Raw genomic sequence first — 15,600 nt, forward strand, 5'->3', positions numbered from 1 at the left:
TGATAAGTTATCTATAAAAGTCCAATATGCCATCCACCGTGGGACACCCTATATAATATGACACTATATTAACAAATGACCTAAAAATTAAAAAATGGACTGTTTAGATATAGGTACATTTTTATTGAATGTCTGACAAAAATAGTGCTATGTACCATATAAAGACACAACAATTATACCTATTGATGATAAACGACCACAATTATGCGACATGCAGGGCTTAATTTGGTCTACATCGTTCGTTGAGTAATGCGGTATTGATGAGCTCAGATGAGAGCGAAATCTGTCTATCTCTACGTTCTAAGAGAAGGTTTCTGCTAATCCAATTCTTTTTCATTAGTCACGTTGGCGTTGGACCTACCTTATTGAGTATAATGTTCCGAAATCACCGAGAACATAGGGGATAACTTACAACATAAATAATTGTTAAAATAGTAGAAAATGAGTATCAAGTAAATGGATCATATTTTTTGTGGACTTTTTCTTGATTATTTCTTTGCTATATTTCCGTTAATAAGTGAAATTGTTTTCATGATTACGGGAATTCATGTTTTTAAATATTCGAAATGTACTCAATCGCATCCCTGCATTTTAACTTTCAGTTGGATTTGTTGATTAATATACACTGCCATTCAATCCCAACGAATTTTGTCCACCCTGTACAATTCCTCAAGACTCACCCATACATAATGATTTCTGGGGAACATATAATAGAATAGTCCCTCTAGAAAAATGACCTTTATGTTTATTATTATAATTCGTTGCATAATCTTTTTCATACCATATATTCTCTCACCTCTCATAACCAATTTAATGCTATTTTTACATTACAACTCATTTTCGAACGAATATAGTGATACTCTACTTGAATTTGTTGCTACAGAGATTTTCATGCTGATCTTTACCCTGATACAACTGGATATATCACAGAGTTGAATGGAGATAGATGGTTCAAAGGAGAAAACTTCAGTATACCCAAAATAAGTTTGAATCCAGCTGACAGGGATCTAGGAGATGCCCCTATTACTGTGAGTATTGTCCTTCCTCAATTTTTCCGAATATTAAACGTTGTCGATTCTCAAAAATAGCAAGCTCTTGGTATCTTTTGAATGAATTTTCTGACCGAAGATTTCTTTTCTACATATTCTTATAATTCCAATAGAAATTCTTGAAAGAATACCTACATTTTATACATGTAACCAATCTGAAATAACCAGGTTCACAAGGGATCCCTCCAGAACATCATTGACGAGCAACAAAAAATATCGCAGAAAACTGTAAAAGATTATTCCGCCAGGAATTGCGAATCTCTGGAAAATCGGGTTATCAGCGATATGATTAATCATCACGAAATAACTTCACAAAATTTCAAAAGGCCAGAAAATATGGACAATGAAAAGGAGAAATGTAATATTGAAATAAAAGAAATCGACGAATCGTCCGAGGATAAGAAGAAAAAGGCGGATGAAAAGATATTCCCTCCGAAACCTCTACCAAGAGCTCTTAGAACTGGGTCGATTTGTGAGAACTTAGACGACTCCACCATACAAAAGCCAGTGGCAAGACCCAGAACAAACAGTTGTGCGCCCGTTGTGAATTTGACGGAAACAAGATACAAGGTTATTGAAGTTTTCGAGTGGTCAAAGTTTTTTGCTTGTTCTGTTTTATTTGCCCTAGTACACACGTATTTGAAAAAATCGCCGTGAAGTAGGCTTTTCGAGTTTTATATTCTGTGCATAATGCCTCATTATTTTGTTGTTTTTTGAAATTATCAAGTTAGCTTTTCGGATTTTGCATGAACTTGCTCATATTTATTTTTCAAAGATAATTTCTATGGAAAATTATCTAAGTGGTAAATGTCATAGGTTTACCTATATTTCCTCTTATAATCGCTCGGTACTATAAGCTTAGTTCTATGTTATTTCTACATTTTTCTACTTTCCAAACTTGATTAAACACTTTTAGGAAAATTAAGAGATCAGAAAAAAATTTTAGGTGATTTTCGACAGGCTGTAACTCAGAGAAAATTCATCGTAGAGTCATTTCAAAAAAGGAGAATTGCAGCTCCAAGTGTCTACTTTTTAGGTCTGAAGTTGAAAAAAACTTTTTTTTTTCACTTAATCTTGAAAAAAACACTGACAACAAAATTTTTTGAATTTTCTTTGGTTATTCTCTGAAGTCTACGGAATTTCCGAAGTTTCTCTGAACTAAGCACTATATGGACCAGATAACCTGTTTATTCAGCTTCCATTTCGTTTTTTTTTAAACTTCGATACTATCATTTTAGCGGATATATTGGACTTTGAAGACGATCATTTTGTCTTCGATAATTTCGAACTGTTTGTATCAGTATCATTTGGGCTTTGGCTTTTAGTTTTCCCTTAACGCAGTTGGTATAACTTAGTTATCGATTCATCTTATTCGCTGATGATAATGTATGATTTCAGTTGTTCAATTCTGAATCCATACGGTCGGTGTTTCGGATTTACCAAAACTGGGTAAATTAGTTCATTTTCCAGACTATAATTGCGGAAAAAATTGTTTTTTTTTATTTACAGATAATACTATTGTTTCGTAATTATCTTTCGAAATGACAATCTTTTCCTTTGAAATATAAATTGTTTCAATAAAATATCAGAAACAAAAATTTCACAATAAAACAATTTCAATTCAATAATAAACATGACTTCTTATCGGAACGTCATTGTACATGATGTACCGTTCATGTCAAAACTATTCTGAAGACGATCATTTTGTCTTCGAAATCAATATCTCAGCAACCAATGATCGCACAGGAAGTTCAAGGTGGTTTCCGAAAACTTGAATATAAATTCTCTACAACGATAAGCCCTTGATGACATGATTGAAAAAGCAACAAAAAATGGTGTTTTTCTTTTTTTCTTAAATTGGAATACAATCCTATTTAAGATTATCAGCTTTTTAGTGGGTACGAAAAATGTTATCCTTCATTTGTTCGAACATTTGATGGACTTAAGCAAAAAAAACGGCTGACTGTATTGATTTGCAACTTCACATTTGGGGTTTCACCAATACTGCAGCGCTTGATTTTGACTAAATTTTTGATTACCAAAATCGCTTTTTCTGTTGCTTTTTCAAAATAATGTCACGAATGGAATTTTTTTTTTCAAAAAATAATGGCTTACTGTTGTAGAGAAGTTATTTGAGTTTCTGGAAACAACCTTCAACTTTCTGTGTAATCATTGGTTGCTGAGATATTGATTTTCAAAGACCAAATTATTCTTTTCCAGTGAAAGTCCGATATCTCCGCGAAAAATGATTGTATCCAGGTTTTAAGTGAAACAAAATTGAAGCTGAATAAATAGGTTATCCGATCCATATGGTCATTGAGTCGAAAAAAAATCCGTAGACTTGTAATAAAAACCAAAAAACTTCAAAAAATTTTGTTGTCAGTGTTTTTTCAAGTTTAAGTGAAAAAAATATACATACATTTTTAGTTGTTGTTCAGACCTGAAAACAAGACACTTGAAGCTACGATTCGCTTTTTAAATGCCTCTACGATGATTTTTTTCCAAGTTACACCTATTGAAAATCACCTTAAAATTTGAAATTTTTTTCTGATCCCTTAATTTTTTCCTTAGTGAATTCCTGAATCGAAACATCTACACACAAGTGATTAAATTCTTATCTTGGATATGTACTTTTTTGTAGAAAAATGTCCGAACAGGTCAATTTTTATTTGGAATTACCCATGAACCTTCTACGAGGCATGGAGCGTAGTTGATTTCTTTAGATGGCAACTAGATTTTTCATTGCTAAAGATAACTTAGTTGTTGATGGGGTTTTAAATTCAACCCTTTTTTATTATATGGATGAAATTGTTAAACTTCGAATTTCAACTCTTATTAATGTATTTCGATTCCAAAGCCATACTCATTAGGAGAGATCGATGTTTTTGAAGTTTTATCGGAAACATACCATTTTCGTAGATTATTAGTTGATGAATTATCTGAAATTCGAATCACAATGACAATAATTGTAAATGAACATAATATAATCGTGACTTTCATTTTTCATCAATAATTTAATACCCTATGAAAAAAGTGTTATCGATAACGCTTCAAACACTTCAATATGAAGTGTCTTGACCTCAAATACATAAAAAAATTGAAAATTCTAATTCAATGAGTTTAACCATTTCACCTGTATAATAAAAAAGGTTGATCTATGTATTCTTTTGAATGTCAGAAATACCTTTTTAGTCAACAAACAATATAGCACATGTATGAGTTTTAACAGACGTTAATGGGGTACCATATAATTCGGAGTATGATACAAGAGAAATGGAAAGAACTCAGTGAAAAAAACCCTGTCTCTCCGTGAGCAGTAAAATGATGACAAATTTGTGAACAGAATAAGCTTTTAATACTGAAGGACTTTTTTTTTTCATTGACATAAAAATTTCTTCATCCTCTCTCCATCTCGAAATTATGTCTGAAACAAAAAATCTGAGCAGAAAACAAGAATAAAAAAAGTAAATAATATAGCCTTCATCGAAGACTTGATGATGATTAAGGAAAAATAATTAATCATAGTTGGTACATAACTTGTTCTCCAATTGCACTGCGAGGAACATCATCTCTGCGTCAAATATTCCCTGTTGATTTTGGTGAAGGACCACTCTCGTCATCAGAAATTCCTTCAGTATTGAAATTTAATATTGTAAATTTTGTTTTTGACCGGAAGACCAGGTTTGGTCTTCCAAGTGATGATTCTTCTGTTCTTCAGTTGTTCGCTACACGACCCTCATGTTGGTGAATCATCTCCCACAGATATATCAGTGGTTATTCATTAGAAAATAGGAAAAGACGAGCAAGAAATTCAAAGAAATTCTCATAATCAAACCATCCCCAGCAACGAAAGGCCCATCCATTTTTGGAACAAAAATTTAGGTTGCCATAAAAAAATTAACTTTCTTACCGCTTGCATGATAAAATCATCAATTATGATAAGTTGCGTTATTTGAATTAAAAATTGACCGACTAGTGTATTTTTCTCCGAAACAGTGAATACAGAAAATATAAATTTTGTGAGTTACTTTTACCTAACTCTGTATAATACATTGAATGATATAATAAATCGATTCAACTTTCTGGAGTCTAGATCAGACTTCTTCATCAGTGTTTCAAATGTTGTGAGAGAAAACCGTAAAAATATTCAGGGAAAAAGGGGTTCACTACACTACACCTACCGAGCTGGCCAACAGGCCTCTATCGTGTTGGTGGAAAGTGGTTGAAAATCAGGACAGGGAGTATCCTATTTGAAGGGAGTCACCAAAAGAAAATCAGGGTGTTTTGATCACTCCTCTTGTTTGTTTTGGGTGGTGGGTAGATTCCTTATGTAGATTTTTTTGTAATTGTTGGTTTTCTATATACAATGTGTCTGAGTTTTCCAGACTCCTTTTGACAAAAACAGTAACGGCAGAGCACCATCTTTTTCAACTTCCTAGTGAGCTTAATGTTTGGTTGCCTATTGTTTTGTTAGATGGTTCAGGAAGACACTCGGATGTTCCTCAGCATGTCTTCAAATGACGATGGCTACATAACTTGACCATGTAGAAAGTTTCTTGAAGGTTTATGTTCGAATTTTTCCATAAACAAATACGGTATTGTCTAGATTAGACAGCGGCGACTCGTGAGGTTCAGGTGCGGTAAGGCGACATACCAACCGATTCAAGAAAATATCCGACGAAAATTAAAACATTGCTGCCTTTTCAAGTGCTCTTATATCTCTGTATCACGCTCATTTAATAGATTGAATGCTCCTTTGAAATTGCTGGCATTGAGAGAGTAGCTTTTTTCATTATGTCGATGAAAAGACAGTTCTTGTTTTGTTAAATCATGTCAATCAAGTAACTCATCCAATGTCAATTTTTAAAATCTTCATTATATGATTGCAATGACAGCACCCTGCATTTTCAGAGCCTCTTGTGTAGAGCTAGTGTTCTTTCCTGGTTCTCTCAAGCTACTCATATATGCTCCTTCGAGATCTTGTGTTTTTTAATAACAGAGGAAAAATTTTTCAAATCGGAATAACCCTGTAAACATCGCCAAAAAATAAACCTTGCTTGAAATTATTAGCACACAAGCACCGGTGGCTGTCATACTATGGGTATTGAAAGATCGTGAAATTGTTACGCTGTATTTTTTATCAGAAGAAGGGGTGGAACAACTTTTTCACTCTTCGCATCCCCGTTACTAACGGGGGTGAGTACAACCCCTTGATTTTGAATAGGAATGAGAGTGTTGCGATACCTCATGTTGAAGATCTTATCGAGTACTATCTGATCCTGAAATTTCGCTTCTAAATATCCATCGATAACGAAATAACAGGTAAAATAGTGGAAGAATACTTACTTTTATGATTAGTTTATTAAATGCTGACCACATAGAAAAAAGTCCAGTGGAGCCATATCAGGTGATCTGGGCGGCCACTGAATATATCCCCTTCTTCCAATCCGGGTGTGAGGAAAATTTTCATCTAAGAACTGACGCACCGGTTGAACGAAATGCGGTGGTGCGCCATCTTGCATTCTGCAATACTTGCACGAAGAAGGGATAAATAGCGTTCTCCAATAGATCTAAATAAATTTCGCCAGTGAAATGACCGGGTATAAAAAAAGGGCTGGTTATGTGATTTCCATGAATACTTGTCCAAACATTTATTTTTTGGGGAATTTGAGTATGCACTTCACGGAATAATCTTGGATGTTCATCTGATCGTGATCAATACCGACAGCCACTGAGCTTAGGTTTGTCCATTTTTCGGAAACTCTGTTTTCACTGGATGTTCAAAGAGTGATGTGATGTAACCCGAAAATATTCCCGATTTACGAGTATATCTCAAGGACTCCTTATGAATAAAGAAACAATATCGAAACTTACAAGTAGATCAGATGGTCCAAATTGTATCTTCTGCAGTTTTTCTACAAATTTCGCAGAATGTTCGAAGAAGGCTTCAGTATGTATAAGACCTACAGTTTTTCCAGACGATATTACATGAGTTCGGAGTTTTTCACACTCAATAATAGTGGACAGTGTCCGGTATGGGTAGGGTATGATGGACGAAAATGCATGACAGCATGATACTTGAATATTTGTTGAAAAAAAAATCAGTTTGCGCATTAGTTCAATATTGTTTTCAATTATTTTTTTATGTTTCTAGTTATATTATACTGTCGTAAATTTTATGAATTATGTTTATGGTCTTGCGACATTGTGAATGACTCGTAGGTTTCATTTTGATTGTATTGTGAATGGTTTGGTTACCACATGTTCTTATGAGAAATATTGACGAATTTTAGCCTCGCCTAGGGCCGAAACCATTTACGCCTATGAAATTGAACGGAACAAGGTCATTTGATGAAGTTTTCTACGTTCCCGATGTTCCTAGCCTTAACCAATCCAATGGCCATGACGCTGCCGACACCAAAAACTTACGCTCCGAAAATAATAGTCCAGAAGTGGGAACAACTTGTGAAGATTCATCTCCTCCCGAAATAGATGAATTGCCTGTTTCACAAAAGGAGGAAATAAGTGAGAACAAAGATGAGGAGAAAATTACTGATACTGCTTCAAAAACACCTACAACGGCAGAACGCAGAAAAATGTTCGAATTACATGAAAACGGAGAAAATCTCGACTCCACTGACACTAAAAGCTTCGAAAGGGGAGGTCCTCAACAGAGCAGCTTTGCTGAACGCAGACAGATTTATGAAAGTAAATCTATGTCACTTACAGAGTGCACTAACACGGACAGGATAACTTCCCCTGTGCTGTTGAGGAGACAGGGTACTTTCAAAGGCCAAAAAAATAATGAGGAGAAAATCATTTCGAAAGAAGATTCTAAGCGAAATGTGGAAATGACAAAGCAGCAGTCTCAGACTCCTCCGACTTCTAAGAAAGGGGAGGTTATATCAGCACCTCCAAAAAGAACTTCAACTGTTTTTGGTGAGTTGGAAATAATTTAACTCTTCAATTATGCCACGATCTCTCTGCTTTTTCTACCTATATCTCTTCGAAATTACGTAATCTAAATACGATTGTTAAGATATCAGGGAATTTGGTCTTTATTCTTCATATTTCAACTGTGTCTTTTGCTAGCGGAATTTCAAAATAGCCAAATGTTTTTTGAATTGTAAGTATTGCAAACGAAGATTTATTCATCTAAACAAAGGGACATCTTCTATAATTATTATATCACAGTGTATAACAAAATCGGTTTAAATACAGAATTGGTTTTTGCCGCTTCATCGCTTTCATTGGCTACAGTGCTTTCGAGTTTAGACTCTTTATATTATTATTATTATTGTTGAAAGTACGTCTGATTTGGGTGTTTACTTATCAAAGTTTTCTCAAATTGGAAGGAATTTTCTAGGAAACTTCAAGATGTCTTTTCATTCTCTAAGCTTGATTTAAGAAATATTCCAATACATCTCTATAAAGATTAACTTGTACATATTATATTTAAACTACATGTCGCATAAAATAACTTTTTATTCATCATTTCTCCGAATTTAAGTTACAGTTGAAAAGATATGGAATGGCAGTAAATACGAAAAATAACAATGCTCTAAAACAAGTGTAAATGTCAATACAAGCATTATAATTACTTACAATTAAAGTCGGCGACAAATATGAAAACAGGGGTTACAGGGTGTTCCAAATTAAGTCGGCACCATTACCAACACCGTTATTATTATTGCTACAAATCCGGTTAAATTGGCGAACTAGAAGCATTTTTAATGGCTTTCTCGATGCCAAAAACAAAATTAACAATCGCGTTTTTAAAATATTTCGTAAAATGATATTTTTTAAATGGAACTCCCTATATTTTATCATGCAATTCGATTCGTAATAACATTTTCAACAACAAAGCTCACTAGTACAACAAATTTCCTTGTTTTGGCGTATAAAACCTCATGACTGTCCAAACCAAAGTCCAAACACCAATTTTTTGTACTTATTTGAATGACAATAATTTTTTGGGTGTTTAGACAATCATGAAGTTTTATTCTCCAATACAAAGAAATTTTCTGAAATGAATATTTCCGCATAAGTCGCTCATTTTCAACTTCAGGAAGATAGATGATGTGAGCTTTGTTGTTGAGAATGTTATTACGAATCGAAATGCATGATAAAATATAGGGTGTTCCATTTAAAAAAAAAATATGTTAACCGGATAAAAGTATATCCGGTCAAGTGGTGTATAGCATATACAGAATGTTCCAAATTAAGTCGGCACCATTGCCAACTCCGATGGTTCCATTTAAAAAAATATCATATTATGAAATATTTTGAAAGCGCGACTTTAAATTTTTTGTTTTTGGCATCTAGGAGGCCATTAAAAATGCTACTAGTTTGTCCATTTAACCGAATTCGTAGCATCAATAATAACGGAGTTGGCAATGGTTTTCCAATACCATTAAGTATTAACCCCCAATTAAATACGTAGAAGGTTTTCACGGCAGAAAAATTAAGAAAGTTGTGCAGATTGTGTTGCACATGAACTCTAAAATTTGTTTTCTTGGATGGTTGGCCGATTTTGTTCAAATTTTGATGCTCTTGGAAGCTTAGGGCATTTAATTTTAGACAAAGTTGTTACTCTTTGGTAGAGATTCACAATAGAGCGTTGCAGTCGAGCATTAAATTTTTTTCTTTAACAGCTAGGTCGATTTCGATGAAATTTTGTTTGTTTGGGTGAGGGCTCGGATGGTTTAGTCAAGATTCACAAACAGCCCGGTAAGTGGCATTGCAATCTAGTTATAAGATCGTTTCTCAAAAGCCTTAGATAATTGCGATGAAGTTGAGGTAGGTCCCCAGATGGTTTAGAGTCTTGGGGCTTGTAGATCTCGTTGCAACCGAGTTTAGGATTGTTTCTCAGAAGCCTGAGGTTTTTTCGATGGATCGTTGTGTGGAAGTTGTGTGAGATTAGGTGGCGTTGCAGTTGAATTATAGAATATTTTTCCTCAAACCCTTAAACGTATGGGACCATTTCAATGAAATTATGTGTACTGGTTTGGGTGAGGCCCCGGATGGTTTATATTCGAAACTGACCCTGGACCCTGGTAGGTTGAATTGCAGTCGAGTTTGAGGATCATTTCCCAAACGGCAGAACATAGGTTTCAAAATTTTAAGCGATTTTAAATCTGTCGTTGACTAAAGATTCCGAAATATTGAATGTACAGGGTGGGTAAATTTCGATGTTTTAGCACTACAGTTTTTAAACCAGAGGAGATACACAAAATCTGATACCCCATTCTCGTTCTCTTTTTCTGAGAAACTAAATATAGTAGTAGTCATTTTTGGCCACTTTCTTTTGTTTTCGAGTTATAAGCAAAAAGTGGAGAAATGGCGATATCGAAATAAATTTATATATCCGCTAATATTGATAATAGTGCTCTGAAATTGAAACATTATACAGGCTCTTTTTTACGTAGAATCCAGTGGCGTGCTCGCCTATTTAGCAGGATTTTTAATTACGAAGCTATGACCCAAAGTTATGTTTTTTTAAATGGGAACACTAGTTTTCTGTGCAATTTTTCGAAAGCTCAATTTTTACTGATTTCATATGGTTTGTATCAATATAAATAATAGAAAATGGTCAAAAACCTTTTTTCTCAATATTTCTATGGTTTCAACTTTTGATGAGCATAGAAAAATGTAGCATCGTATGATTACCAGTGTCTCTTTCTGTAAGTCCTTTCATTATTATGAAATATATCTTGATTCGAATTTTGTGAAAATTGGTAAAATGCATAGAAAGAATGACATCGCCGGAAGGAGACTGCTTTTGTTATAGGAAACTCTATTTCTCTGTGTTCGTCAAAAGTTGAAACCATAGAAATATTAGGAAAAAGTGTTTTTGACCATTTTCTATTATTTATATTCATACAAACCATATTATGTTATATATTTTTGAAATCAGTAAAAATTAAGCTTTCAAAAAATTGCACAGAAAACTAGTGTTCCCATTTAAAAAAACATAACTTTGGGTCATAACTTCGTAATTAAAAATCCTGCTAAAAAGGCGAGCACGCCACTGGATTCTACGTAAAAAAGTGCCTGTATAATGTTTCAAGTTCAGAGCTCTATCATCAGTATTAGCGGAGATATAAATTTATTTCGATATCGCCATTTTTCCAATTTTTGCTTATAACTCGAAAACAAAAGAAAGTGGCCAAAAATCACTACTACTATTGTAAGTTTCTCAGAAAAAATCTCACTATAGGCATTGTGAAACGGAAAAACTCTATGGTCAGGATTCACATACCATGCACCAAACAAGTGATGTGGGTGATTTTTTTAATTAGGGGAGAAGGAAATGGAGTAATTTCACTGCATGATGAATAATGAAACTATACACGCCGGCAAAATTAGAACCACAATTGAAAAAAACCTTACAGAGGTATACAAGACCTGATGTATACAAGCACGTCAGTATAATTTCTTCATGCTTTTTTATGATTTCGTCATGGTATGATCTCTTTATGAAACAATATAGACTACGTTCGGCCAGTAAACACCGGTACAGAGCGAGTAGAACTAGAGTTTTATCACAGATCAGCTAGGGCTAATGGAGCCTGTACAAATTGGCAATTTTTTAATGAACGAATGACAAATGTCAACCACAAAAATCATGGGAAAAATTTGAATTTGAATGCAATTTGTTCGAAAATGTATACGAATAGATAATTCTTAGTGTGGATTAAACGGAAATTCTACAGTTTTATGAATAGTTTGTTTATAAGCTGTTTTTTTATGGTTTGTCTCGTTTCATAACCCAACTTCTACACAAACTCCTTTCGCGCCCCACCTTGGGAGCTGGGGCTCATAGAGTTGATTCCGAAAACTCTACTCCGTCTAGCCCGAACGACTCGGAACAAAAAGTGCTGATAGAGTCTACTGGCCGAACGCACCTATACAAATTGATTGACGAATGAACAGAACACTCACAGAAGGTTTCATAAAACTTTGACTTTTCAAACAATAATTTGACAGTCACCCGATTCCCATATCGAAATCCATAAAACTTTTGCATTTCTGAATATATTGAAGGCTATTGAGAATCTTTGAATGGACGTATAAAAGTCATAATTTCCCCTAAATGAGCCCTTCATGTAAGGGATGCTTCCTGCATGCAACAATTCACGTGGATGAACAGTTCTCAATCGACTTGCAGTAAAACGTTCATTGCACATGGTGTAGTCAGTAGTGCTTGCAGGCCTTTGCACCCCGAAAATTTTATCCACTTCGTAGCACTGAAAATAAAAATCAATGAATGACCGAGTCACATGTTACCAGTTAATACTTACATTCCCATTTTCCTTAGTAAAATTAGTTTTATTTGATCCACAGTTCTTCACCATACAATAATTTTCGAACGATATTTTGAGGTTTTCGCCAAGAAATTAGACAAAAATTTCAATAATCAGCAACTAGAACGGGCTCGAAAAATAAAAGGCGATACGAGGTTGTCTATGGATACGAGAATCAAAACATTCTAAACCTGTTTCATCAAAATGGCCATATGACTCTGACATCTCGCAAAATTTCATATGTCCCTGGAATTAAAATTTTAACCAGTCTTAAAAACACATTTGAAACACAGATGGCGCAAACATCACTCTAGTCTAGTCTAGTTTCCTATCTTTCTACTCTATAACCTTTGATTTCAATACGGTAGTCGATATTCAGCGAACTCACTCGAATTAGAAATAAATGAGGAAATTCTTGCAGCATTTCAAAACGAAAAGAATTCCAATATTATCTTCAGGTAAGTGAACTATGATTTAATAATGATCATCTAGCTCTTTTGGACTTATTGGTCCCGACTAAAAATTGTTGCGTTCTGTTGCAATATTGGACGACAAGCAGAAGGAGGTAAAACTGTGATTTCATTTTTTTTTTGTTCGTGACACGATTGAATTGAGATTTTTTTAACTCAACTTTTGCAATATGCTATTGCCAAGTTAATGTGTGTTGTTGCCAAGTCTGGTACTACCGTGGAAACTTTTCGATGTAGATAATTGTGTCATTTTGTTTTGATCTTCTCAACCAAAAATCTGATCCCAAATTGGAGGATCGCATCATTAGAAATTAGATGCCTCTGGGACCATCTTAGTTAGGAAAACGTTAAATTAAAAAAAAAAACTATAAGGGAAACAATACAGTGCATAGTTATACATATTGGCATGTTCGCATGCGCAAATTGGATTCATGTAGAACACTGCGGTAATAGGCGTTTTAATTTAATAATGCAGCGCCCCCAGTCGGCAGCTGCGGAACTATATTGACATTGCTGTTGCGTTCTGCTTGTTGTTTATGCAATTTTTGGTGATTTTATATGAAGTTGAATCATTTTGAATGTTATGAATCGTTCTAATCATTCGATCCACTACAAAGGAAAAGCATGAATGGGTTATCATTGAATGCTTCAGTAGTAGAGTAAAAATTGAGGGAAATAAGCAAATAATTGATAGCGAAGAATGCTCTTGAGAGGTGTGAGATGTCGAACCTGCTTCAAGAACTGTTCCTCAAGATGAAATTGAACCCATACAAGGTCTATTACAGATTACAGTTTCTTCGACTTCGAGGTCAGCTGGATAATAATGGGTTTAAAACTTCTGGAAATTTCAAAGTTCGTGCATTTTTGGTGTGACTTGATAACACAGATAGTGATCTGGAACAAGAATAGTTTTATTGGACCTGATATTGTAAAAACTATTAGACAGAACAGTAGAAGCAGTATGATCTGTTTACTTTGATCGAAGCTCACATTGTTTAAAAATTGTTTTAGTATTATCAAAATCGAAAAGTGTGTGATGTAAAGTGGTCTCTTGTGTTGTGAAGAAGTGAAAAAAATATATTTACAATCGCTTGTACTATTTTTCAGGAGTAAAATTTTCGTGTATTCTGAAATAAGATTCATTTTCAATGACTTATTTGTCTAGCAATATAATTGAATTGATATCTAGATTAATTTATTCTATCTACCCATATCATGTGTGTATTGAGTTCATCCCTTAAATAAAACTTTCTCTTTAAAATGTTGAATATTCAGTTATAACTCTAAAAAACTATTCTGAATTTCAGTTGCCAAGCTTAATGTCAACTTGTAGTGTTGAGAATGGTTTGAATTTGTATGAAATCACACTAACACCAAGCAGAACGCAAAAGCAATGACAATATTTATAGTTCTTCTTCCTTTTGTCGCACAATCTTTATCAGGTGTTAATGATTGCTAGTTTCGAAACTTTTAAAAATAGTCTCATTTTCGAGTCATATCTTTTAGTTTTTAATCATTAAAGATGCCTAGGAAGGAATGGGGGAAATATCCAAATTTAAACTCAGTAGCTAGTTGTGTAATATCGTGTTTAATACTAGAAAAATCGCAAAACTTCTACAGAGACCTCAGAAATCGCCAGCCTTTTGTGAAAAATCGGTGCTCCGTGCTCCCTTGTAAAGCGCTCTAAGCACTTCTTCTTCAGTGCTCAGCACAGCTTGGCATACATATAACAAATGGTTATTACAATGAAGATTTGGTTTAAATTTTTGAACTTATCCTCATTAATTTTCTTGCAGGTCGTGTTTCTAAATTTCGACACCTGAAAGTGACACCTGCTCACAAATCTCAGCAGATAGAAAATGTTCGGAATGTAGGCAGACAAATTCCTGGTGAATGTGACGGTTTTCATGGTGAGTTCTGTGCCATATTTATCAAGAATTATTCTAATTTCAGTTTTTACAGCTAACACTAAATTTATGGCTGTACCTCTTGATGGTTCAGGGGGTAGGTTATCTATACTTAATCGGAACAAACCAGGAAAATTACCTGACGGTGTTATTCCGTCTCTCGTGCAAGGAAGCAACATTATGGATTTCTCATGGGATCCCTTTGACAATCATCGCCTTGCAGTAGCATGTGACGATGGTACGATAAAATTATGGATAATCCCAACAGATGGTTTAGAAGAGTCAACTAATAAGCCAGAAAAAGAATTTAATGCTCATGGTGATAAGATTTATTTCATCAAGTTTCATCCTACTGCTCAAGATGTTTTGGCGACTGGTTCTTATGACATGACGATCAAAATTTGGGATCTTTCTTCTTTTTCGGAAAAAATAATTCTCAAAGGTGCTAGACAAAATGAAAATAGAGTGGAATAATTATAAATTTTTGTATTTTTAGGCCACACTGACCAAATATTTAGTTTTTCGTGGTCACCGTGTGGAAAATTCTGTGCGACTGTTTGCAAGGACGGTAAAATCAGGGTGTATAATCCAAGACGTTCTGATATACCCGTCAATGAAGGTAAAGGCCCCGAGGGCAACAGAGGTGCAAGAATTACTTGGGCTTTGGAGGGAAACTATATAGTTGTTACTGGATTTGATAAAGTTTCGCAAAGATTGATTTCATTATATAAAGTTGACGATCTAGGAAACCCTCTGCAAACAATCGTCAGTGATGTATCTCCATCAATTCTCATTCCTTTCTATGATGAAGATAGTTCCACATTGTTTTTGACAGGAAAGGTAAGTATCTATGACAACATCAAACGAC

At 34.4% G+C, this 15,600-nt stretch overlaps 1 protein-coding gene across 2 annotated transcripts in view; it reads left to right on the forward strand.

Moving 5' to 3' along the window:
* LOC123308941 (coronin-7) overlaps positions 1–15,600 on the forward strand; it is a 32,826-nt gene that overhangs the window by 8,160 nt on the left and 9,066 nt on the right. Inside the window, exons 3-8 of one of the 2 annotated variants that reach the window (XM_044891768.1) lie at positions 884–1,028; positions 1,218–1,619; positions 7,343–7,988; positions 14,622–14,735; positions 14,788–15,174; positions 15,229–15,572. In XM_044891768.1, the coding sequence (XP_044747703.1) occupies positions 884–1,028; positions 1,218–1,619; positions 7,343–7,988; positions 14,622–14,735; positions 14,788–15,174; positions 15,229–15,572 (2,038 nt within the window). The remainder of the gene's footprint in view (positions 1–883; positions 1,029–1,217; positions 1,620–7,342; positions 7,989–14,621; positions 14,736–14,787; positions 15,175–15,228; positions 15,573–15,600) is intronic. The other variant, XM_044891769.1, reaches the window with a different exon arrangement.

Source organism: Coccinella septempunctata, chromosome 3, assembly GCF_907165205.1.
Source record: "Coccinella septempunctata chromosome 3, icCocSept1.1, whole genome shotgun sequence".
Taxonomy (NCBI): domain Eukaryota; kingdom Metazoa; phylum Arthropoda; class Insecta; order Coleoptera; family Coccinellidae; genus Coccinella; species Coccinella septempunctata.